The 24,170-nt window shown below is 48.8% G+C and overlaps 1 protein-coding gene and 1 long non-coding RNA gene across 5 annotated transcripts in view; one reads left to right on the forward strand and one right to left on the reverse strand.

Annotated features, from left to right (window-relative positions):
• LOC143437720 (acyl-CoA dehydrogenase family member 10) overlaps positions 1–24,170 on the reverse strand; it is a 41,772-nt gene that overhangs the window by 4,831 nt on the left and 12,771 nt on the right. For all 4 annotated transcript variants that reach the window (XM_076922707.1, XM_076922706.1, XM_076922705.1 and 1 more), the window contains 13 exons: positions 23,141–23,300; positions 22,268–22,409; positions 19,431–19,499; positions 16,104–16,285; positions 14,473–14,623; positions 11,993–12,138; positions 10,017–10,190; positions 8,776–9,176; positions 7,030–7,170; positions 6,298–6,435; positions 6,101–6,191; positions 3,505–3,663; positions 2,253–2,425 (listed from right to left, as the gene is read on the reverse strand). In XM_076922707.1, coding sequence (XP_076778822.1) covers positions 2,253–2,425; positions 3,505–3,663; positions 6,101–6,191; positions 6,298–6,435; positions 7,030–7,170; positions 8,776–9,176; positions 10,017–10,190; positions 11,993–12,138; positions 14,473–14,623; positions 16,104–16,285; positions 19,431–19,499; positions 22,268–22,409; positions 23,141–23,300 — 2,127 coding nt within the window. The remainder of the gene's footprint in view (positions 1–2,252; positions 2,426–3,504; positions 3,664–6,100; positions 6,192–6,297; positions 6,436–7,029; positions 7,171–8,775; positions 9,177–10,016; positions 10,191–11,992; positions 12,139–14,472; positions 14,624–16,103; positions 16,286–19,430; positions 19,500–22,267; positions 22,410–23,140; positions 23,301–24,170) is intronic.
• On the forward strand, positions 3,661–5,672 carry LOC143437724 (uncharacterized). Its single transcript, XR_013107042.1, has 2 exons — positions 3,661–4,871; positions 5,393–5,672. It is a non-coding gene; the product is annotated as an uncharacterized LOC143437724 (long non-coding RNA).

Here is a 24,170-nt window from a genome sequence, read left to right on the forward strand (position 1 = left end):
TAATCTAAATCTGTATTCCTGAACAGTGCTCACTCACACATGGCTCTGAAATAAACTTCTTTGAGCTGAGAGCCACACTGATTTGTTATTCAAGACAGGGTTTTTCTATACAGCCCTGGATGCCCTGGTCCTGTAGACCAGGCTGGTCTCAAACTCCAGAGAGATCTGCCTGCCTTTGCCTTCCTAGTGCTGGGATTAAAGGCATGTACCACCATTGCCCTGCCTAGAACTTCTAAGTCCCCTTTAGTGAAGCTCTGCTCTTGAAGCAACAGAAATGGCCCAGCCAGCTGCTCCCAGGAAGGGGAAGGAAGATCTGAGGGTATCCAGCAAGGGGCAATTTGCCACCTGCTGGCGATGGCCAGCCTCATATCCTGGAGCTCCAGCTTAGAAGGGGCAATGAGAATCAAATCTCTCTTCTCTCCCATGTTTTATTTATGTATCTTGGGAAAGTAATTTTTACAGAAACAATATATCTGTGACATGACTGTCAATTTTCATTCAAAAGAGAGAAAAAAATACCTAGTGTCCCACCACCTACCTGCTGATAGTGACAGCAGGTGGCTGTCCAGGGCTTGGTGTATCAGAAGAATGAGCTGTTTGGATGGCTGATGTAGGAAGGCTGGTTGAGTCTAAAAGCTTGAGAGCAATCTGGGCAGCACAGTGAACCCATCTCAAAAACATGAATGTTATTTGTCCTTCCACACTTCATTAATTTTAATTCATTAATTTTAATGCACATACATTAAAATGTGCACATAGATAGTTTTAAAGTCTTCTCATATATTTTGAGCATGAGGGTCAGAGGACAAGTTTGGAGCAGTTAGATCTCTCCTTCTGCTATGTAGGTCCCAGAAATCCAACTCACTTCATCAGCCTTGGCAGCAGATACCTTCATATGCTGGGCCAGCACACTGTTCTCACTCCCGCCATTAGAAACACAGTGCCAGTGCATGTACAGTTCAGTGACCTCTGCCTATTTGTTCATTTGAGACAAGGTCTTTCCATGTAGCCCTGGCTCTCCTGGAACTTGCTATGCAGACCACGGTGGCCTCTGTCACTAAGAGAGACCCACCATCCTCTGTCTACAGAGAGCTGGGGTTCAAGGCAAACATCATGACATCTGTCCCTGGCAGCCTGCTTTAAAAACATTTAGGATCACAATGAGCTCATTTTTATACTAAGAAGTTCCTTTCCAACCAGGGATGGTGTGCTGCCTGCACCTGAATCCCAACAAGGTCATCCCTGCCTACATGGAGAGTTCCAGGCCAGCATGGGCTGTAAGAGACCCTGAGCCATGAGAGAGGATGCAGTTAAAAGTCTGGAGCCCTTTATGTTATCTTTGTGGCTGGAGACCACACCAGATCCTCCTGCAGAGGCACCCTCCCCCAGAGCCTTCTATAGCCTCGTTTCTCTTAAGCAATGTATAGAACCATCTTCATGGAGTGTCGCATGGTCTTTACAAAGAGTCTCAATGGAGTCACTTCTGCGTGATATTTAGCTTACTTTGTTTCTCAGAGAGATTCCTGTATTCTTTGATGTGCAAGCAGGGTTTACTCATTTTCACCAAACTGTGCTCCTTAAAGATGCCTAAAACAAGGCAAGACTCCTGAAGTCTGAACCCACACCAGCTTGGTCACAACTAACAGAACCGCCTTCTTGCTTCCTGCAGATCCTCACTCTGCTGCCATGGTGGTTGTAATAGAGACCTGAGCTTTTAAGGGGGCCATAGCAAAGGACTTTTGTTGTTTGAGACAATGACATACAATGGACACTGTCTACAGGCTAGTCTTGAAGTTTCAACAATCCTCCTGCCTCAGCTTCTGAGTGCTAGAATTATATGCTTAAAACATCATGCCTGGACATACTGGACAAGAAGCTGTTATGCTCGGGGCCAGGTCCTGTGCCCCCAGGGCACAAACAGGCCATGCAGTTTCTCCTTGGGCTCTGAGTTTTAATCACCTGCTGGGAACACAAATGGTTTCTGGCTGACCACAATCCTCTGGGGTTTGGAACCTTGCTCTCAGCCACCATAAAGCCTGGCCTCGGCTTCTGGCCACCAAGATAGAGAGGTGCCCATCCTACTCTGGACATCAGCTGTGGCCAAGTATAGTATATGCAAAGCAGAGATGCAGATTCCAGGCATGGACACCATCCTATGAGGCCTGTTCTCAGAAGGGTACCTGTGTTGGATTTCCCTAGCCAACAACAGTGGCTTTGAGGCAATGTTGGCACAAGGGGGAAGGGGGGCTTACCCGTGCCTTCATGAGTGCCAGGGCCCTCTCTGAATACCCGATCAACCTCATGCAGTGATGAATCCGGCCAGGCCCCAGCCTGCCCTGAGCAATCTCAAAGCCTCGGCCAGGGCCCAGAAGCATGTTATCCTTTGGCACACGCACGTCCTTGAACCGTACCTCACCATGACCACCTGAAAGACCAAAGTGCAGTTTCTTTGGATGTCTGTATACCTTGCTTAGGTTACGGCTATCACTGCCACTGTTCCCAGCCCTTAGGCTTCTAACTGGGTCACAGCTAGGGATGGGACAAAAACAGAAAGAGAATTGATGTCTACAGTAAAACAAATTATTCTAGTTCTTTTTATATTTTTTATTTATTTTGAGACATAGTTTCTCTGTATGGTTCAGACTGGCCGTGAACTCAGACACCTGCCTGCCTCCGCCTCCCACGGGCTGGGATGAAATGCATGTGCCACCACTGCATGTGTGTAATGTCAGCATATAGACACGGTACATGTGGGAAGGTCCAAAGACAACTTCCAGGAGTCAGGTCTCTTCTACCATGTACGTCCTGGGGAATGAACTCAGGCTGTCTGGCCTGCAGCAAGCATCTTCATCTACTGAGCAACTAGCTGGCCACAGATATGGTCTTGTTTATTTTTTCTTTTTACATGTATTATTTCGTGGTTGTATTTGGGGCGGGATGAAGTACACAGGTGCCCAAGCATGTGTGAGGAGCTCAGAGGACAGCTAGCACAGCCAGCTCATTCACTGTTCCATGTGGGTCCCAAGGACTGAGCTCAGGTCATCAGGATTGGTGGAAATACCCACTGAGCATCTCGCTGGTCTCATGGTTAAAATAGGATGCAGGCCAGAGGCCCTAGATGAGGAGTGGTGAGTCAGTCCTCTGGAGATGGCATTAGTGTGGGTGTGAATGTTGTCACTGGACAGGTCCCTCCCCACACATAAGTGAGGGAGTCCACTGGCGTGTGCTCACACAAGACAAAGCCAGGAGGATGCAGGCCTGGTGCCTCTGCCTGCCTGTCTCCTCCCTAGGACTCCTGCTTCTGAGCTTAGGAGGGAAAGGAAAGCATAAGCACTCACAGGCAGTCTGCTGAGGGGGCCATGCTCCTTAGGAAAGGAAAGGCTGGGCCTCACCAGTACCTTCAGATCCTTGGCATGTGGCAAATTCTGCACAGAACCAGGGCTCCCCAAACTGCTGTCATATATTAGAGCCACACTCAGGGTGACTGACTCTGGAAGGTCTAACCTGGAGGATCCTCTAACCCAAACACCGACAGAGGCCGGATGACTTTGATTCCTGGCGTGTCCATGGGAACCAAGAGCATAGACTGTTGCTGGTGCCTTGGAGCCTGTGGGTCTGTTTTTCCCATAAACACACAGAGTTTGCAGCGTGGATCCAGGATACCTGCCAGGAAGAAGAGGGACAGGCCTATCAGTGGATTCCAGGACTATGGAGTCTCTAACCACATGCAGTCCCGGCCTGTGGAAAGCAAACCTATGACCCTGAAAGATCTACAAGCTCAGAGAACCAAGTACAGGCTCCAGCACCCTAATAGATCTCCATGATCAGAGAGAGACATGCAGCCTCAAGGGCAGACAAAACATTGCAGGTACGTGGGAACTTACCACACTCACTGTAAGAGCAATGTGTTAAGTTTCCTGTGTTTTTGTCTGTATGTGTGTGCAGTACCCACACAGGCCAGAAGAGGGTGTCAGATCTTCTGGAGCTAGAGTCACAGATAGTTGTGAGCTGCCATGTGGGTGGGTGCTGGTCCACTGCAAAAGCACCCAGTGCCTTTAACTGCTGAGACCTCTGTCCATCTCCATGAGAAAAAAGGTTAAATAAAAACCATGTTAGACTTTAAAAAACATAAACAAGATATCAGAGCGGCTATGGACAGTGTCTCTAGCTCGCTGAGGTCCATGTGAGGTAGTGGGCAACATGGAGATTTCCACCATGGATGGTACAAAACAGCTCACATATCCATCCCTGGTGAGCAGCCAAGATAGCACTGGCTACAAAAGGCTTTGAGGAGAGTCTGCCCTCTTGTGGACAATGTTGGTTGCAGACCCAGGACAGAGGCAATCCTGGACACACCCAGAAGACAACTGAACTGCTTCCCAGGCTTCCCTTGTGGTGTGTGCCTCCAGCAGGCCATTGTTGTGTTTTGTGTGAGATCTGGAAGCCTCTCTGGCTGGCCTCTGTGAGAATATCAGCTGTGTTCTCTCCATGACAAAAGTATAAAACATATGCCCAAGACACCCAACTGCACACTGCATAATGGAGCTAGTGGTTCAGAATCCACCATGATGGGACAGAGAGACTGGGAACACAGCTCAAGATGGACCACTTGCCCAAACCACGAGGCACACTTCACTCTCTCTCTCTCTCTCTTCCTATCTCTCTCTCCCTCCTCCCAAACATCCCCTTCCCCACTACTCCTCTAGTCATAGGTGGTTCTGAATATTAGATTTTCCCCACAGGGTCAACAGGTTCCTAGGAACATAAGACAACAGGAGGAGGATGAGTTCTTTGAGGGCTTCTGTGACCTGAGTCAGAATCTTCATTACAGAGTGGATGCAGTAAGAGTCACATGTCTCAGTGAACAAGTGGTAAGTGTTCACTTCATAACAATTATAAAATTAAAAACATTAATTTTTGTATGTGTTTTGCATGCATGTTTGTATGTATGAGCACATGATTCCTGGTGCTCAAGAAATTCAGAAGAGGGCATCAGATCCCTGGAATTGGAATGGTAAGACATGAGCAGCATGTGGGTGCTGGGAAATGAACCCAGGTCCCCTGTGAGAACAAGTGCTCTTAACCCCTGACCCATCTCTCCAGCCCACTGCTTAAGAAACATAACGAAGCTGGGTGTAGTGGCCTAAGCCTTTAGCCTCACAACTTGGAAAAAGAGGCAAGTGGATGCCTGGGAGTTCAAGGCCAGCCTCTTCTAGGTAAACAAGTTCCAAGGCAGACAGCCCCTATCTCAAAAACAAATACAACAGCAGCAACAGCAGCAGCAGCAACAACAAAACCCAAAAACAAACAAACAAAGGAATCATAAAGAAACCTATTAAAATCCTGTGGACAATGTAGCATTTGGATTTGTTGTTTATTTTTGTTTTTCCAGACAGGTTCTTATGTAGCCCAGGCTGGCCTCTAACTCATGACCAAGGTGACATCCCCACATTTGTGTTAACCTCTACCACTACCTCCCAGGCCCTGGGATTACAGTTTGCACAACACCATGTCTAGCAAGTACGTGGATTTTTGACAAATACATAAATCTGAGCCTGGTGTGTGGCACACACCTGCAGTCCCAGCACTTGGAATGCAGAGGCATGAGGATGCAGAGATCAAGGCCAGAGTCAGCTACATAGCAGTCTGAGGTCAGCATAGAGTACGTGATACCTCATCTTAAAAACGCCCGCCAGCTGCTACAGCCCTAGGTAAGTGACCGGTCACCCCAAGTCCTGGTTTCTTCCTGTGAAATGGGATGGGGCCTGGGAATCTCTGCAGTAAGGGAAGTATGGGGGCTCTGTGAGCTGAGGCACAGGACTCGGAAGCCCCTAAGACACAATACACCTGACTTCAAGACAAAGGGAAGCCACCAAGACTTCCGGCCAAAATGGCAAGGGCAGAATAAAGAGAGAAGATTCAGTTAACAGATTCCTACAGATAACCCTGAATCCTGCAGGGGTTCAGCTATAGGTGTGGTCATCTGGCCCTCAAGGGCCTCCACAATCCCCCAACCCCTTCCATGCTGCTCATACTAGGCCTCAGGCTTGCCCATCCACACAGACTGAAGCGTTTGAGAACCATACTTCAGGCCAAGTACCTGAGGTCCACCACTTGTGACCATTTATGACATAGGTGCCATCTTCCTCTTTGATGGAAGCCTCGATGTTAGAGGCATCTGAGGAGGCCACCTGTATGAGAGAGACCACATTCTGTTTAGAGCTCCTAGGGACTTATATCATGTAGGAGCAGAGAGCAGCTGCGGCCCAGCCAAAGGCAAAGCTATGAACACAGTACCTGGGGCTCAGTCATGGCGAAGCAGGAACGGATCCTGCCCTCCAGCAGGGGCACCAGCCAGCGGGCCTTCTGCTCCTCAGTGCCATACCGTACCAGGATCTCCATATTCCCCGTATCCGGGGCAGAACAATTAAATATCTGAGGAGAAGAAACAGATTTGTGTCCCCTACATCTCTGACCTCGTAGATAGGTGAGGCAGGATCCCTTCCACATCTCTGACACTCTGACCACTCATGAAAGTGTTTCCTTTCCCAAGTGACACACTAAAATTGAATCTCAACTACTGCTCTCTGAGTTTAAGGACCCTGAAGCCAGGGGCTAGAAGCTCGCACAGGCCACACCCCTAGGTGTCTCCCCTCCTGAGTGTATTCACTATACAGGCTTTATTCAGCTGCCTATGCTGGCCCACCTTGCCCTTCAGAGATTCTGGCTGTATGATGCTCTTAGATGGATATTTCACATGCAGAAGTTTCTGCTGGCCAGCCAGGCAGTGGTGGCACATGCCTTTAATCCCATCACTGGGGAGGCAGAGGCAGGCAGATTTCTGAGTTCAAGGCCAACCTGGTCTACAGAGTGAGTTCTAGGACAGACAGGGTCACACAGAGAAACCCTGTCTCGAAAAACCAAAAAAAAAAAAAAAAAAAAAAAAAAAAAAAAAAAGTTTCTGCTGGCCATGTTGGGGTGGGGTCCAGGACATATTTTCACATGCTGTGAGAACTGTGAAGACTGTACCTCAGAAGCATAGAGAGACGTGCCCATCACTTCACACAGATGTGCATATTCAACATTAGTCAGTCCCGCTCCATACTTTTTCTCAGGATCTGTCTCCAAGGGTAGGAAAAGATTCCAAAGTCCTTCAGCCTTGGCTTTCTCCTGTCCAGGGAAAGGGGGAGCAATAATCACTGAATCTTACTTTTAAAAGGGTGTGTGTATGTGTGTACACACATGCACTATATATATGTATTATTATATATGTATATTGATATATATCATAGAGTACATATTATTATATATCATATATATTATTCTTACCTTTTTTTGTGTGTGTGTGTGTCCTCTGGCCACAGAACATGGCCGCTGAGCTAGGAACTGCCGCCACAGCTTAGATAGTTGGCCTGACCGGCAACCGCTTTTTAAAATATTTACACAACATGTATCTCTGTGAGTTCAAGGCCAACCTGGTCTACAAGGCAAATTTAAAGACAGCCAGGGCTACACAAAGAAACTCTGTCTCAAAATTAATCATTCAATCAATCAAAGAAATAAACTCAATATAAGTATGTATATGTGTATGAATGTGAATGCAGAGGCCCATGGAGGTGAGGGGTGTGGTATTGGAATGCCAGAACCCAGAGTTATAGGCAGCTGTGAGTCTCCTGATGTGGGTGCTGGGAACTGAACTTGGGTCCTCTACAATAGCAGAACATTCTCTTAACGTTGAGTCATCTCTCCAGCTGAGATCAAATCTTATCTTGACCAGTGGCACACAAAGAGAGAGCAAGGTACAGTCAGAGACACAGCATATACTCAAAGCAGTGCCAAGGCAGACCCACTGGCTGGAAACAAACCTTCAGGTGTGGGTGGTATAAACCAGAGAGAACTAGCAAGGCCCAGGTGAGCTCATTCCAGGTCTGCATATCCCACCCCCCATGCCTCACTCATCAGGAGTAACACTAGCACAGTCAGGGATCCTATTGGGACACAGCCAGCTCCTGGGAGGCTCCTGAGACCTTTGAGGACAGGCCCTGAACAAGCCTCTTTTCCAGAGGTGAGTAACGAACCTTCCTACTGATGTGGGTGGCACCATCCCCTAGGCTGGACGACCATATGGAATAAAAGGTGAAGAAAGGAAGGCCTCTGCTATAGGTTCATGTGTCTCCTTCTGCCTCTGACTGTCACCCTGGGATGAGCTGCTTTCCACAGGTTCCCTCACTGTGTTGTCCTGACTGACCACAGGCACCACAGACTGAAGGTGTTGTCAGAACAGTGAGAGAACTTATCAGCCAAAGCAGGGTGAGGAGGACCCTTTATAAACGCCCAGATCTCTGCTTCTGATACCTCTGGCAAGAGAATTTGGCTACAGAGTTCCCATAATGTGGCTTGTTTCTCAAATCTGTGTGACAGATGCCCATCTGACCTGATGAGTCTCTCCAAGCCACAGGTCATATTTCCCAATTTTGAGATGGAGTCTCAAGTAGTTGAGGTTGGCTTGAACTTTTTCTTCTCCTGCCTCTACCTCCCAAGTATGAAGATCACAGGAGAAGAACTCCACCCAGCTTACCACTCTCCTTTCTCATCCCAGACACACACACACACACACACACACACACACACACACACACACACACTGTGACAGGATGAAACCTGATCAACTAGCAGCTGCCTCTCTCTAGTGATAGGAACCCAAGAGGATTCCACTCAGCCTCCTTGCCTCTGGCCTCAGTGGCTAGGGTCTGCCACACTGACAGGCTGGCTTACCTTGAGGTCTTCTATCAGAGGGGAAGGGCTCCACCTGTCGGCTGAGGCCTGGTGTCTCTGCAGCTCTGGCTCCAGGGGGTACACCTTCTGTTCTATAAACTGCAATAGCTGGTCATACAACTTTCTGACCCGGGGAGACAGGCCCTCTGGAGAGATGATCAGGCCTCCCTTTGCCTCGTCAGAAGGGGAAGCAGCTGCTGTAGTGCTGTGACTCCTCACACCCGTGGGAGTCCTTGGGGACCGCGGCCCAGCCCATGCATGGTAGGATCTTGTCAGTGTTTGGGTGGCTGGCATCTCTTTGAAAACCCGGAACCCTTCTTTGATGGCAAAATCCCAGGCCAGCTCAGCCATGGACTCAGTGAGCTTTCCACTCTGTTCGGCTGTTGCTGAGCTTGCCTGTCCTGTGGAGAATGGAGGGAGAACTGATTACCCATCACCACCCTGATGATGTGTGAGTCAGTGACATGGCTGAAACCCTGTGGGCAGACCCAGCCACTGGCTGAACACCGGTCCACACCAGGGCCAGGGCCCTGCACTCCCAGGGAGCACTAGGACCTGAATCTGAACATGATGGGCAGGGAAACTGAGTCTGGAGAGGGTGATAAGTCAGTGGCCTCAGAACCAGAAATTGGATGTTGGATGTCCACTGCTGTTTGGCCTTTGTTTTCCTCAAGAAACTAATTTAAGATGCCGCACACTATTAATTTAGGAGGTGGTGGCAGGCAGATCTCTGAGTTTGAGGCCAGGCTGGGACAGAGCAAGTTCTAGGACAGCCAGAACTACACAGAGTAATAACCCTTTCTCTAAAAGCCAACCAAACAGGTAAAAGCAAACAGAACAAGAAAAGGCTGGTTTGATGAGTGACACTCCAAATCATTTCTGCAGTACCAGGAACAGTAAGAGATTCTACATGATTAGCTCTGGGGAGAAAATGACAGGGCCAGTTCCTCGGCACTATCTTCTCTGGGTAATAATGCCAGTGTCATGGACCATGCTGGCATTTTCCTCTCTCTGTCCCTCACCCACCCACACACCCACACAGGGCTTCCTGGAGCTTCCCAGAAACAGAGGAGGATACCCTTGAGCTCTCCGTCCTTGTATCCCCATTTTCCAAGTGTGTGCCACCACTGCTGGCTCTACACACACCCACTTTCATGATGACGGGAAAATAATTTGAGCCTTACACTACTCTGGCCAAACCATCTCCTCAAGGCCTTTGTGTCCATGAGGCCAAAGCTTACCAGTGAGTGACCGCTTGTAGACTCCCTGTAGGATTGCAGCCACACGGAAAAAGGAGAAAGCCATGTAGAAGTTCCAGTTGTCTATGGGTGGGATGCCCGTGTGAAGACAGTACATCCTGAAGTACTCCTCCACGGTGGGGATGCCCAGCTTCGTCACATCCTGGTCCCTGAACCCTGAGATGAAAGACAGAGCTGTCCCAGAGTGATTGGTACCTTCGTTTCCGTACCACTAGTAACCCTGATATTCTGAAGGCCTCTATGCTCCTGAACAACTCTCACTGCTATGAGGCACCTTGTGAGTCCTGTGGCTCCTTGCTCTTGCCACTGGCCTGAGGTAAGCCACTTACAGATCGTTCCCTCAAGGTTTCAGACCAAATTAACAGTCAACAAAGGATTCTCCCTGGACCACAGCTCCCAGATGGAGCCATCTTCAACTAGTCATTTCATCAGAAGCAGTCCCAGAGGGGCTGGGTGTAGAGGTCAGAACCACAGCACTTGCCTAGCACTTGTGCTAGGCCCCGGGGTGATGCCTGGTTCATGCTCACAGAGAGGCTCAGACACACACAGACAGGTACAGACATCAGAAGAAAAATCTCACTGTTATGAAGCAGATAAAGATGACAGTGTGTCAGCTTTGATGATTTACTTATACTGTGACATGTGGCACCTGACTAGAAGCCTGAACAAAGAAAGTAAGTAAGAAATAAATCAAGGGCTGGAGAGATGGCTCAGGGGTTAAGAGCAGTCAGTGCTCTTAACCTGAATTCAATTCCCAGCAACCACAAGTTGGCTCACAACCATCTGTAATGGGATCTGGTGCCCTCTTCTGGTGTGTCTGAAGACAATTACAGTTTATTCATATGTAAGTAAATGAATAAATCTTTACAAAAATATGTAATGAGCATCTGTTCAAACTATACTCCTAGACTGGGCATGGCAGCACAGGCCTGTAATCCTACCACTCTGAGGCAGAGGTGGGAAGATCATTGGAGTTTAAGGCCAGCCTGGGCCACGAGCAAGTTCCAATACACTCACAGGACTACACAGTGAGACCCTGTCTCAAAACCAATAAAGGGCTACAGAGATGGCCCAGTGACTAAGGGTGCTTGCTGCTCTTACAGAGGACCAGAGGTAGGTTCTCAGCACCTATGCCAGGCAGCTGCCTATGACCTAGGCTGAGGGAGAGTTTCGACGCCTGCCCTTCAACTCTATGGAACCTACCTGTCTGTGTACACACCTGCCCACACATATGCACGCAATTAAAAATAGGTCTCAAAAACAAATCAACTGGACATGTTTGGAGCATTCCTTCTATCCCAGCACTTGGAAGGCTGAAGCAGTGTTATCTCTGTAAGTGTGAGGCTAGCCTGGTCTACAGAGTGAGTTCCAGGACATCCAAGGCTACCTGGAGACAACCATCACAGAAGACCGAAGCAAAGTATACAACTAAGTGGAATAATAATTATAGGGTCATGTTTTGTTTCAATAGTAGACTGGATTCAGTAATGCATGCCTGAAATCCCAGCACCCAGGAAGCGGAGGCAGGAGGACCAGGAGTTTGAAGCCAGCCTCTGCTACATTGAGAGTTCAAGGACAGCCAGCCATGAGAGGCTATCTCACACCAAACAACCCAGAAACAACAGAAACAAAAGACAAAGATCGATGTGTAGATGGAATGGAAGGCACAAGGTGAGCCTGGGCAGATTGGCAAGCGCTTGTCCAGAACCTATGGTAAAATGCAAGCTGATGCCTCAGCTTGATGCTAGAGTGTCAGCTGGCATTCACGAGAGTCAAGACGCAACTGAAGTGCAACAGGAACAGAAGGAATGCAGAATAAACGACAGGAGATACATCTGATTCTTACCCCCACATTCCAGGGGCAATATTACTTATGCCACCTAAACCTCACTTTCAAGCCCCACACAGTCACATCAGTCAGCATGTGCCCCTGTGCTTGCTGTGGAAATGGCTCCTACCTCTCAGCATGGGAAAGCTGGACGGCAGGTAGTGAGCCAGGCAGCTGTAGGCCACGTCAGCAAAGGGGTCTCCTAAGGTGGAAAGTTCCCAGTCCAGGACAGCGAGCACTTCCGCCTTTTCAGGATGGAATATCAGGTTGTCCAGCCTGAGAAACCACAGAAGGAATGGACACAGCTGGGGACACTATTTGCCCTTCCAGGGTCACCCTCCACCATCATGTCTATTGTAACAAGGCCAACCTCTAGGGCTCTCAAGTCCTCCAGCTTTTAGCTGGCCTCAGTCAGTCAAAAGCATCAGCACGGCATGGGATGAGCTTAGCTGTTTGTTCTCCCAACTCCCCTACTGGGGAAAGTCAAGAGCCACATGGGATTCGTACACCCTCTGTGATGTCCCTAAAGCAAGCCTGCGGACTTTTTTGACATACTTGCCAGTTCTTCACTCCATGAAGTACCTGGCTTCTAATAAGTGTCAAGTGGTGCTGAGGGACTTCTGGGGTGGCGGAGGTCATGGGAGAAAATATAGTTTCTTTAGTACATGCTCCTCTGGAGACCAGAGCCACCAGGTACATCCTGTTCCCTAGGGCTACCATGCTGGGAAATCACAAAGCCACAGAAAATGGCCAGAAGAGCCCAGCTGTGGGCTGAGCAAACCTGCAGATGACTACAACCCCAGCCAGAGAGCCACCCTGGTGGAAACATGCTGGTCTGTCCCAGCTGTCAGCTAAGGGGCTTTGGTGAAGTTCCTTAGGCAGTAAGCTACGGCAAAGCATGCTGGCCCAGGCAGAGCCTGCTGCTTAGGAATCCCGTTGTAGTTCCGGTCTATTCTGTGGCCTCTGAGTCCTTTGATCCCTGACTAGACACTAGTGTAGGCCTGATTTAAAATAAATGGGAGGGGCTGGAGAGGGAGCTCAGTGCTTAAGAGCATGTGCAGCTCTTAATAAATCCTGAGTTTGGGTCCCAGCACCTGGCTTACAGCCACCAGCCCAGGACTGACTTCCATGGGTATGTGCACTCACAAGTACACACATAATCAAAAGTGAAATTAATCGTAGAAAGAAAAATACCCAAACATGCAATAAAATATAAGAATGACACACAGACCACGTGCTGTCTTCTGAGCCAAGCCACACGTGCTGTGTTGCTGGTTTTCCTTTGAATCTCTAACACACAAATGGTTCAAGTTCACCTAACAGCCTCCACCCTTCCTCCCCACCTTCCTTGAACGTAGTGGGCATTTGTCTCATGGTTTTCTGTTTCTTTTAGCTATGTGTACACTTTGAAACCACAGATAGCATTCTCTTACCCCTTGGTAAACCTGCATTTAAATATAACACGTACTTATCCTTTGGGAACTGAATCTTTTCTCCTCAGCATGAGCCCCCTGAGATTTATTTAGGTTGACTCAAATAGGGCCAACCAGCAGATATTACCTGCTACGTAGGATACCAACACTCCACCAAACACGGCTTATCGTGGGCGACAAGCAGCAGCATGCAGTCGTCCTTGCCGAGACTACCATGCAAAGGTGCAAGGCCATAGGAGGGGAATGGGTGCTTGTGGCAGGCTCCCTTTGCCTGCTTTAATGGCTGTAGGTTTTCACATCCAGCAGTTTTAGATTCCTGCCTCCATCAAGACGCCCTCTGCCATGTGGCGGCAGATGGATCTGTCTTTGATGGGAAATGTTACTTCTAAGGGGAGCTTTTCCAACTGTGTCATGAGCTTCCCCACAGCTCAGAGGCCTTTAGACCACTGCTGGGTGTCTCCTGCATGCTCTTGTACTTAGTCACATTGGTGGACACTTGAGGAGTGGCAAAGACAAAGGCCATGGAGCAGTGGTACCCAGTGCTCACCTGTAGCTACTCTTCCCCACCAAAGAGGGAGGGTTGCATGGGGCGGGGAAGGGTAGAGTTCTAGAGGCCTAGGTAGAGCATAGTTAAATGCATGAAGGATGAGCGAGAAAATTATCAAGTGGGGCAGGGCCTGAATGACATGTGTGGCTCAAAGGCAGGCCTGCAGGAGCTGCTGGAAGCAGGAAATGGTAAAATGTTCCCCAAGTGCCACAAGGACAGAATCCAGGGCAGCCATGGGAGGTCAGCTGGACACCTAGTAGATGGAAGTCACACTGATGAAGGCGGGCCCTAGACTCAGCACACACCCCAGGAAACCCCATCCAACACTGACCCCACAGGAAGTGAGAACGCTGTAGTTCTACCTGATCTCAATAGCGTTTCCCCACCCAGCAGACACCTCCTCCCTAGAGGCAGATGGGACAATGTCTGCACAAAGTTTCTGTGGTTACAACTTGGGAGAGGGGCTGCTATTGACATTTAGTGAGCAGAAGCCAGGAATGATGCTCCATCTCCTAAGAGATGATTCCCATCTGCAGTATGGATGAAGACCACTGGCTTGATCTTCCCCTGCACAAACCTTGCCCATCAGGTTCCACATGGGATGCTCAGCCCCCTGGCAGGTGTGTCTACCTGAAGTCACCGTGTACCACCGTGGTTCTCTGTTGCCTGGGAAGGTGAAGCGGCAGCCACTGGATAAGCCTTTCCATTGCTGGGATGCTGCTGGTTTCTGCTGCTCGGTACTGCTTGGTCCAGGTTTGCACCTGGCGAGGAATATAGTCCCCTGAGGGACAGAGGGTTAGGACATGGAATGCTATTCCAATAGCCTTAGATACTTGGCAAGTTCGCCAGAGCCATGAAAACATCTGCAGCTCTGTGACAGTGCTGTGTGTTTGAACACGTTTCTGTGACAGGGACAATTCCTATGAGATGCTCCTGCCAACATGGAAGCGACCAGCTACTTTGTCTCAGTTGGCTCAGCATGGTCTAGGCATTATTCCTCCACAACGAAGCTTCAAGCCTGACCCCTGATCCTCTTTGAGGGTTTGTTGAGCTTTCTCACAAATAGCCTGGGGATCTTCTTGGCTAAGATCATGGAGTCGGGCAACACGGGTGGAATCCAGCTCTGCCACATTCCATCTCTGTGATGACAAGCACATGCCTAACCCTTCTGGGCCTTCCTTTTCTCCTCTTAAAAGGCTCCTCTCAGAGATGAATGGAGGATAAATACACCAGGATGAGTCTGGCATGGTAGAACACTCTTTTAACCTTGGTACTTGAGAGGAAGAAGCAGGTAGATCTCTGAGTTTAAGGCCAGCCTGGTTTATAGAAAGAATTCCTAGACAGCCAAGGCTACCTAGAAAAATTTGTCTTAAAAACCCAAGATAAATAAATAGTATTAAAATAAAGTAGATAAAGTTGGGTGGGAAGATCATTTGAGACAAGTTCAAGGCCAGCTTGGCTATATGTTGAGTCCCCTGACATAGTAAAATAATCTTTTTCTTTTTTAAAAATAGAGGCCAAGTGTAGCCAGCAGTGGGCATGCCTTTAATCCCAGCACTCAGGAGGTAGAGGCAGGTGGATCTCTGCCTCCTGTTCAAGGCGAGCCTTGTCTACAAAGTGAGTTTCAGAACAGCCAGGACTACACAGAGAAACCTTGACTAGGGGGAAAAGGACAAGCGTGGTGGCATACCTATGGACCCACCACGTGTGAAGCAGAAGCAGGGGGATCAGGAGTTCAAAGTCATCTTTAGCCACATTTGTTTGTTTGTTTGTTTGTTTGTTTTCAAGACAGGGTTTCTGTGTAGCCCTGGCTATCCTGGAACTCACTCTGTAGACCAGGCTGGCCTCAAATTCAGAGATCTGTCTGCTTCTGCCTCCTGAGTGCTGGGATCAAAGCTGTAAATCACCACCGCCCAGCTTCAATAAAATTAAAAAAATAATTTTTTTTTTTAAAAAAAAAAAGAAGAAAAGAAGGATGAGGTGAAAGGACTGTATGCTAAATACTATGACCAGCATTGGAAAGAAAGGAAGGATTAAGCAGCTGACTGACAAAAAGCGCCAAGGAGAACAGAGTCCTCAGTTAAGCCTGTGATGTCCTTATCCGAGGATGAAGTGAGGGGTAAACAGAACCAGTTATGGTTAGCCTGGGTTTAGAACATGGGCAGGGTTGTGTGTCAGCACCCCTAACCTCCCAGACCACAAGAGCAGAGCTTTGCTTTGTGAGAGGAACCATCAGTGAAGGATGGGCTGCCCCTGCCCACCTTGCTTCCCGAAGCTGTCCAGGCCTGTGGCCTGCAGGTCCACACTGTGAATTCTGCACAAGACTTGGTTCATGGCAGTGTATATGGCTTCCCGCCGGCTGGGCTCCAAGCCTGGCAGGGAGGGGTCTTTGTAGATGATGCCCGGGCAGTACTCCATCAGGTAGAAGGGGGTGCCGATGATGCTGGCAGGGACACAGGTGGGGGTAAGCACCACAGGGTCTGTCAGCCACGGGACCCCTCAGTTCCTGGGAGGAGAATCTGAGAGAGGGGGCAGAGCTCCTTCCCTCTCCTTTGCACAGAGAACTGAGGTCCCCAACACCCCCCTACATGCCCACCTACGTGTGTAGACACCAGCAGGCTCTCCCTTCCTTGGCCCATGTGCAGAAACCATTGAAGAGGTTTAAATGTGATCATTATAAAACCCAATCGCTGACAGAGGAGTGGGTCTGGAGTCTAGAAGCAGCTTGAAGTCTCACTTCTGCCCTTGACTGCCTGTGCACGCCCAGGAGACTTCTTAAGAAGCCTGTCTGAAGGTTTCCATCTTTCATTTGGCTCTTTTTTTTTTTTTTTTTTTTTTTTTTTTTTATTATTATTAGATCTTTCATTTACACTTCAGATACCATCCCGTTTCCCCATTCCCCCCCCCCCCCAATTTGGCTCTTTTGACACAGGGTCTCATCACATAGCACGGGTTATCTTTGAACTCTAGATCCTCCTGCCTCAGCCTCTAGCATGCTGGAATTACAGGCCTGTGACATATGGTATGAGTGTGTGAGAGCAAAGGTGAAGGCACACACGTCATGCAGCACAGATATAGGGGTCAGAGGGCAGCCTCGGGGGTGGGTTCACCTTCCTCCTTGTCTAAGGCAGCGTCTCACTTTCCGAGTGCGTGCAGCAGGCTAGCTGGCTTGCAGGCTTTGGGGATTCTCCTATTTCTGCCTCCCATCTTGCTGCAGGACTGCTGGGGTGACAGGTACTCTCACAATCCACCCAGCTTTTATGTGGGATTTGAACTTGGGTCCTTACACTTGTACAGAAAGCGCTTTTACCTACTGAGCCACCTCTCCAGCCCCTGGTGTCTTTTTTCTTTTTCATTTTATTTTCTGTGTTTTGCCTGTATTGTATCTGTGCACCAAGTGCTAGTAGAAGCCAGACAGGGCGTGGAATAACCCGGAGCTGGAGTGATAGGTGGTTCCTATTGCTTCTTTTTACCTGTAAAACTTACCCAGTTTTAAAACAGAGAAAATGAATACACAGAGATCCTGGGCAGCCATCAGCATCCCTCCTTACTTGTGATGATTTAATTTACCATTAAATGTGAGTAGTTAATGTACCATTACTTAAAGTCACTGACAGTATTTTACTGCTCCAAAAAGTGGTTCTAAAAATTCTTCAATTATATGTGTTTATCCTGACTTGAAACACTTTTTTTTTTTAAAATGTATATGAGTGTTTTGCCCCCCATGTATGTCTGTGCAGCGCATGCGTGCTAGGTGCTTGCGGAGGCCAGAGGTAGGCATTGGATCCCTCGGAACTGGAGTGATAGCCGTGAGCTGTCATGTGGATGCTAGGATCAAACCTATGTATTCTGCAATATTGGCAAGTGCTCTCAACCACTGAGCCATCTCTCCAGCCCCATAGAAGACACTCTTAGAGGAGCTGAGGAGATGGCTCAGTCAGTAAAATATTCACTGCACAAGCACGGTGATCTGAGTTTGGTTGGCAGATCTCACAGGAAAAAAAAAAAAAGGTATGTGATCATTGAAGCACTGAACAGGTGGATGGGTGGATGGGTGGACGGGTGGACCTCTGGGGCTCTGGCAAGCCAGCTTAGCCTAGAGGGCTTCAGGTCCCAGTGAGGGACTCTTTGTCCAACAAACAGTATGGCCCTTGAGGAACCACACTCAAGGGTAGTCTCCACATGCTTATACATACATGTGCGCTCACACTCATTAACATGCAACACACACATAACATTCCTGGGAGGTAGTTGGAGTAATTCTAGCATTTGGGAGGCTGAGGCAGAAGAACTCGGAATTAAGAGTCAGTCTGGGCTACATGGTAAGATCCCATCTCAATAAATGGCCAAATAAATGAATGGGCATATAAATGACTTCATATATATGAACATGTGGCAAATATTAACAGCAGTTTTATCCAAAGTGTAAATAGATGTTTCTGTGTTGTGTTTTCTTTCGATTATTCTTCCTAATCAAAAATTAAGAAAAAAGGAGAGACTAAGCTGGGAGAACAGCTTAGTAGGAAGGCACAGTGCTGGCTTAGCACAGAGCCTGGCTCCATCCCAGCACCCAGACAGCCTGTGTGCTCTAACCCTCGAACTCAGGAGGTGTAAGCAGAGAGATGAGCTGATCAAAGTCATTGTTGGATACAACTGTCTCAAAGACAGACAGACTCAGACACGCACGTAGAGGCAGGGGAGTGTTAGGGGAAGGGAGAGGGAGAAGAAAAGCTACAGCAGTTTAAAACACTTAAAAGTAGTACAGGGCATGATGGGACACTTCTGTTAAGAACACTCAGGAGGGAAAATGGGTGGATCCCTGTGAGTTCAAGGCCAGCATGGTCTACAAATTTCAGAATAGCTTTAGCTACAAAGAGAGACCTTATCTCAAGAAGCAAAACATTTTAGAGCACAATTTAAAAAAAGAACAAAACCAAGCAACTTGAAACTCAGTAAACCATCCCTCCATCCTTCCTTCCCCCCTCCCTCTGTGTGTGTGTGTGTGTGTGTGTGTGTGTGTCTGTGTCTGTGTCTGTGTCTGTGTGTGTATTATTTGCTTAAAGAGAGGGTCTCTTGCAGGGCAGTGGTGGAACACACCTTTAATCCCAGCATTCAGGAGTTCAAAGCCAGTTTGGCCACAGAGTGAGTTCTGGGACAGCCAGGGCTACACAGAGAAACCCTGTCCCCAAACAACAACAACAACAAAAATACCACAGCACTCAGGAAGCAGAGGCACATGGACTCTGTGAGTTTGAGGACAGCCTGGTCTACAGAGTGAGATCCAGGACAACCAGGGCTCTGTTAGACAAAGAAACCTGGTGTGGGAGGCCGACTCTCTATGTAGCCTTCCGTCTCTGCCTTCCAGGTGCTGGATTACAGATGTATCACATCCAGCTACGTTGATACGTATTTGGAATGCTAAGAAAGCTCTTCTGGGAGTGGACAAGCTTTCTGAGGGACTGTGTCGGGGCTTCTCGGGAGGTAGCTGCAGGTGATTTTCTCATCTCTAAGGCATGGGCCCTTGAGTTAGCAAACGAGCTTGTCTCCTGTAGCCTGAGGACACAGTGACAAAATACACAGATCTTTACCTTGAGTCTTCACAGAGATCAAGAACAGTGGGGACAGGGACTCCTGCGTTCCCAAGGGCTTTCATGATCCTGCCAGGACAAACAGAAACTTATCATTGTAGGCTAAAGTGGTAAGATTTTCTTCAAATTGCTTTTCTGTTTTAAAAAATGGTACATTATCAGAGTGGGAAATGGTTCCATTGGTAAAATGTCTGTGACACAGTCTCAAAGACCTGTGCTTAGGTCCCCAGCACCCATGTAGAAAGCTGAGCATGGTAGCGAGGGTCTCCAATGCCAGCCATGCGGTGCAGTCAGGGTGAAGACAAGCAGATGGCTAAACTCCCTGACTAGCACAGCTTCCGGCTCAACAAAAGCTCTTTATGTCAAAACATAAAGGTGGATAAGCCACAACATGGCGGGCACATCTTTAGTCCCAGCTCTCGGGAAGCCGAGGCAGGAGGATCTCTGAGTTCCAGGCCAGCCTGGTCTACAGAGTGAGTTCCAGGACAGCCAGGGCTTCATAGTGAGACCCTGTCTCAGAAAAACAACAGATGGCTCTGCAGCCAGTCCTCTTGTAGAGGACTCAGGTTTGGTTCCCAGCACCCACTTGGCAGCTCAGGACCTTCCAAAAACTTCAGTTCCAGGAGCTCCAATACCCTCTTCTGGCCTTTGTGGGCACTGTGTGCATCTAGTGCAGACACATGGTCAGGCAAAACACCCGTACACAAAAAAAAATCATAAAGGTGGAGAGTGGCGGAGGCCTCCACATACATGCACACATGTCCAGGCACACCAAATGCACATGTGCACATACCACACACACGCATACGAAACATAACACATGCAATAAAGTTAGGAATAATATGTTGGGGTGGGCTGTATTCTGTGGGAGGAGGCTCACCTAGCATACACAGGCCCAGGCCTCCATCACCAGTGTGGCAGACGGAAGGAAGGGAAGGAGATGGGAGGAAGACTACACCAAGCTCAGCTGTGTGCCTGTGACCCAGCATCCAATGCTGGGTGAGACAAACAAGAAAAAGAGGCCAGGGTATCACACTTCCCCTCCGTCACACACACTGCAGGAGGAGGAGGACAAAGAGCCTCCCTGGAGAGACTCCGGACAAGGCTTCTAAGGGCTTTCCCTTCTACTCAAGAGATCTGGAGCTAGAATCCTGTTATGTACGGTTAAACTGTCCTGGTGGCACAGGTCTGGAATACCAGCTACCAGGGAAGCTGAGGCCAAAAGGTCTGAGATTCAGGCCCTTATCTGAGCAAGCTGGAGAGACCATGGCTGAGAGAGTACATGCTAAGAACATTGACAACAATCTATTATCGTGGACATGTGTATGCACCGTGTGGAGACACAAGTGTCATGTGGAGTCAGAGGACAGCTCTGTGGGGAGAGGACTCTTCTTCCATCTTCCTGTGCATTTCAGGGAATGAGCTCAGGCCACTAGGCTTACACAGCAAGTGCCTTCGCCTGCTGAGCCATCCTGCCTCAGAAAAAAACAAAACAAAACAAAACCCCCTCTTTTCTAAAGGGCTGAAAGTTAGCCCAGCCAGTGCCATGGCTCCTGCACAATCTTCAGCACCCCAAGTTCAATTCACAGCACCACGTTAAAGGCCCAGCACAGTGGCGTGCTGGTAATCCCAGAGGCAGGAGGTGGAGACAGGTGGATCCCAGGGACTGGCCAGTCAGTCTAGCCTAGTCAGAGAGCCAGGTCCCGGGGGGGGGGGGGGGAAGAAATCATGTCAAAAATCAAATGACCATCGAGGACCCATACCCAAAGTTGACCTCTCACCTCTACATGGACACACACAAACATGCACACACTTATGCACACCCTGAATTAAAATAATTAATTGAAATTAATTTAAAATAATTTGATGTAAAAAGAGCAGGAGTGACTTCCAATCCCACTGGTGATGCTCAGGGGAAAGAACCAGGAGTCCATGGTCTTCCTTGGCTATGTTTGAAGCCAGCACAGACGACCTAAAACTGTCTCAAAAAGGGGGAGGGGTGCAGGAGAAAGAAAAAATTGGGTACCTGGGAGGCTGAGGCAGGAGGATCATTTGAGTCTGGGGATTAGAGAGCAGTCTGAGCAGACTTCCATATTAAACCAAAACCAGAACAAAAGTAGGTAACATGTTCTCATCAGATGGAGACTGATAATTACAGCTTTAAAACTTGAGGGCGGCAGGGCATAGTGGTGCAGTGCATGCCTTTAGTCCTGGCACTTAGAGGCAGGGGCAGGTAAATCTCTCTGAGGTCAAGGCCAGCCTGGTCTATAGAGCCAGTCAGTCAGGGCTAAATAATGAGATCGTGTTTCAGAAAACAAGCCGTGTTTGAGAGAGGCTGAAGAGATGGCTCAGTAGTTAAGAGCACTGGTTGCTTTTGCAGAGGACCTGAAGTTAGTTCCCAGCACCCACAGAGTGGCTCACAACTATCTGTAACTCCAGTTCCAGGGAAGCCAACACCTTCTAACTTCCATGGACACGTGATAGATGTACATACGTCCATGCGAGCAACACATTAATACACATAAAATAAAAAGAATGTGTACACTCCCAACACCCACATGACAGCCTGTAACTCCAGACCAAGGGGACCAAACACTCTCTTTTGTCCTCCATGGTCACCCACACTCATGTGCATATGCACACACAGACACACACACACAGAAACACACAGATACATGCACATATATACACACATATAATTAAATATAAAATCTTTTTTAAAGAAGGGAGGGACTTCAGGGCAGTCCCACAGAAGCTGACTTGACAGTTTAGTATGGTGCTTGTGTGCTGGGGACACCAGCTAGACAAACACCCTCCGGCCCCCCTCAGAAACTTACCTGAACTCCCTTTCTATGGCATGCGCAGAGGGAAGGAGGGTCCCCGGGGGTTTCTTCCTCAGGACCAGCTGACGGTCAGGCAGCCTGATGTAGTATGTTGGGTTTGACTGTCCGTGATCAAACTGAAGGAGCTCCATAGGACCTGCAATTTTGACAGGACAGAGCACTCAGAAGGGAGCCAGTTCCTCTGTGATCTGGACACATGGGTAGCCCTTCTTCCCAGGCATGCATGATGTCTTCCTGAAAGATCCTGAGCAAGAGACACCACCCTCCCCCTGGGCACAGCTGAGCTCAGGCATATATACTCAGACCTACACACGGTGACAGCCTCAAAGGGCACTTTCTCAACACAATGGTCACCTCTTCTCTCTGTCTGAGTGTACATCTCCCTGCCAGCCCTGTGAACACAAGCTCATGGCTTCTGTTTCTCAGTCCTAACAGTTGTGGCAGCACATCTGGCCCAAAGCAGTGTCCTAATGTGCCTGTGTCTGTCCTCACCCGTGCTCCACCAAACCATGCCAGGCAGAGCCAAAGCTACCACAGGACAGAAGAACCAGGGCGACTGTTCTATACTGAGCTGGATTCCCAGTATCTAAAGTTGCAGAACATATAGTCACTGCCTCAAAACAGACTATTGTCTTTAAAAGTCTGAATCGCTCACTGCATATGCTGTCTCTCCAAGATCCCTCCTCCTCAGTGGCTATTCTCAGGCAAAGGCTGCCCCCCAAACTCTAAGATGGAGCACTGGGATGAGGGGAGGTTGTGCTCTTATGGGTCTGTTATAGCATCTGCATGTTACAGTAGGGCTGGCAATGGGCAACCACACTGCAGTCCACGCTGGAGAGAAAGTTCTAGACAGGAAACCTTCCCTACCGGTGTAGTGGGTCCCCAGCAAGCCCTTCAGGTACTTCTCCAAGGCATCTTGTGGAATCTCCATGGTCTTCCTGACAGGACGAGTGTTGGGAACGCCCACGTGCAGTGGGAAACCCAGAAGCGCTTCCAGTTCCTTCACTGCTGTCTCAGGATTGTCAACCTGGTTTCAGGAAAAAAAAAATCCCAATTTGTGCCCATCAGCCTGGCCCTCACCCTGCCTTCTTCCGTGAGGGCCACATCTGAGCGCAGTGGTTCACAACTCTCTCATGCTGTGACCCTTTTCTGCAGTTCCTCATGTTGTGGTGACCCTGACCATGAAGTTATATAGGTTGTTACTTCAGAGCTATAGTTTCGCTACTGTTATGAACATAATATAAATCTCAGATATACAGATGTCTGCTATACTTCCCAGAGGGGATGTGACCCACAGGTTGAGAACTGCTGCCTTAGAGGGACCAGCCCAGAAGTCTGAGGTCAATTCTCAGACCATGGCCATGGGAGCTTCTCAGCTCAGAGGAAGCACAACGACTTTCCTCTTCCATCTAATCCTGAGCCTCGCCTTCACAGAAGAGTACCACAGACAGGCTGTCAAGAGGCCAGGATGGTGACACACCCTACAGTCTGGGAAGATACAGATGGGTGATCCAGAGTTCCAGGCCAGCCTGGGATACACAGAGTCTTTATCTATAACAAACGACAAACAAAAAACAGCCCATGCCATACTTTACAAAGGGCAGAAGGCTGAGCTGGCTCTGTGGCCTGTGAGTTTAGCAGTGAAAATGCAGACAAACAACCCTGCCTCAGGACCCCCACCTTCAACCCTGCCTTGGGACCCCCACCTCCTGCAGCTGCTATGCATCCCTGCTAGGACCTAAAGTGATCCATGTGGCCTGCGGCTCCTGGCCCCTCCATCTAGAAAAGGATTGCTTTGTCTGTGACAGTCAAAGCCCACTTTCCCCACGCTCCTCCTTCCCACACTGCAGGTATGAGTGGCTGGTTACATATCTTATAGTTAGTCAGAAGCAGAGGG

The sequence above is a fragment of the Arvicanthis niloticus genome, chromosome 24, assembly GCF_011762505.2.
Source record: "Arvicanthis niloticus isolate mArvNil1 chromosome 24, mArvNil1.pat.X, whole genome shotgun sequence".
NCBI classification, from domain to species: domain Eukaryota; kingdom Metazoa; phylum Chordata; class Mammalia; order Rodentia; family Muridae; genus Arvicanthis; species Arvicanthis niloticus.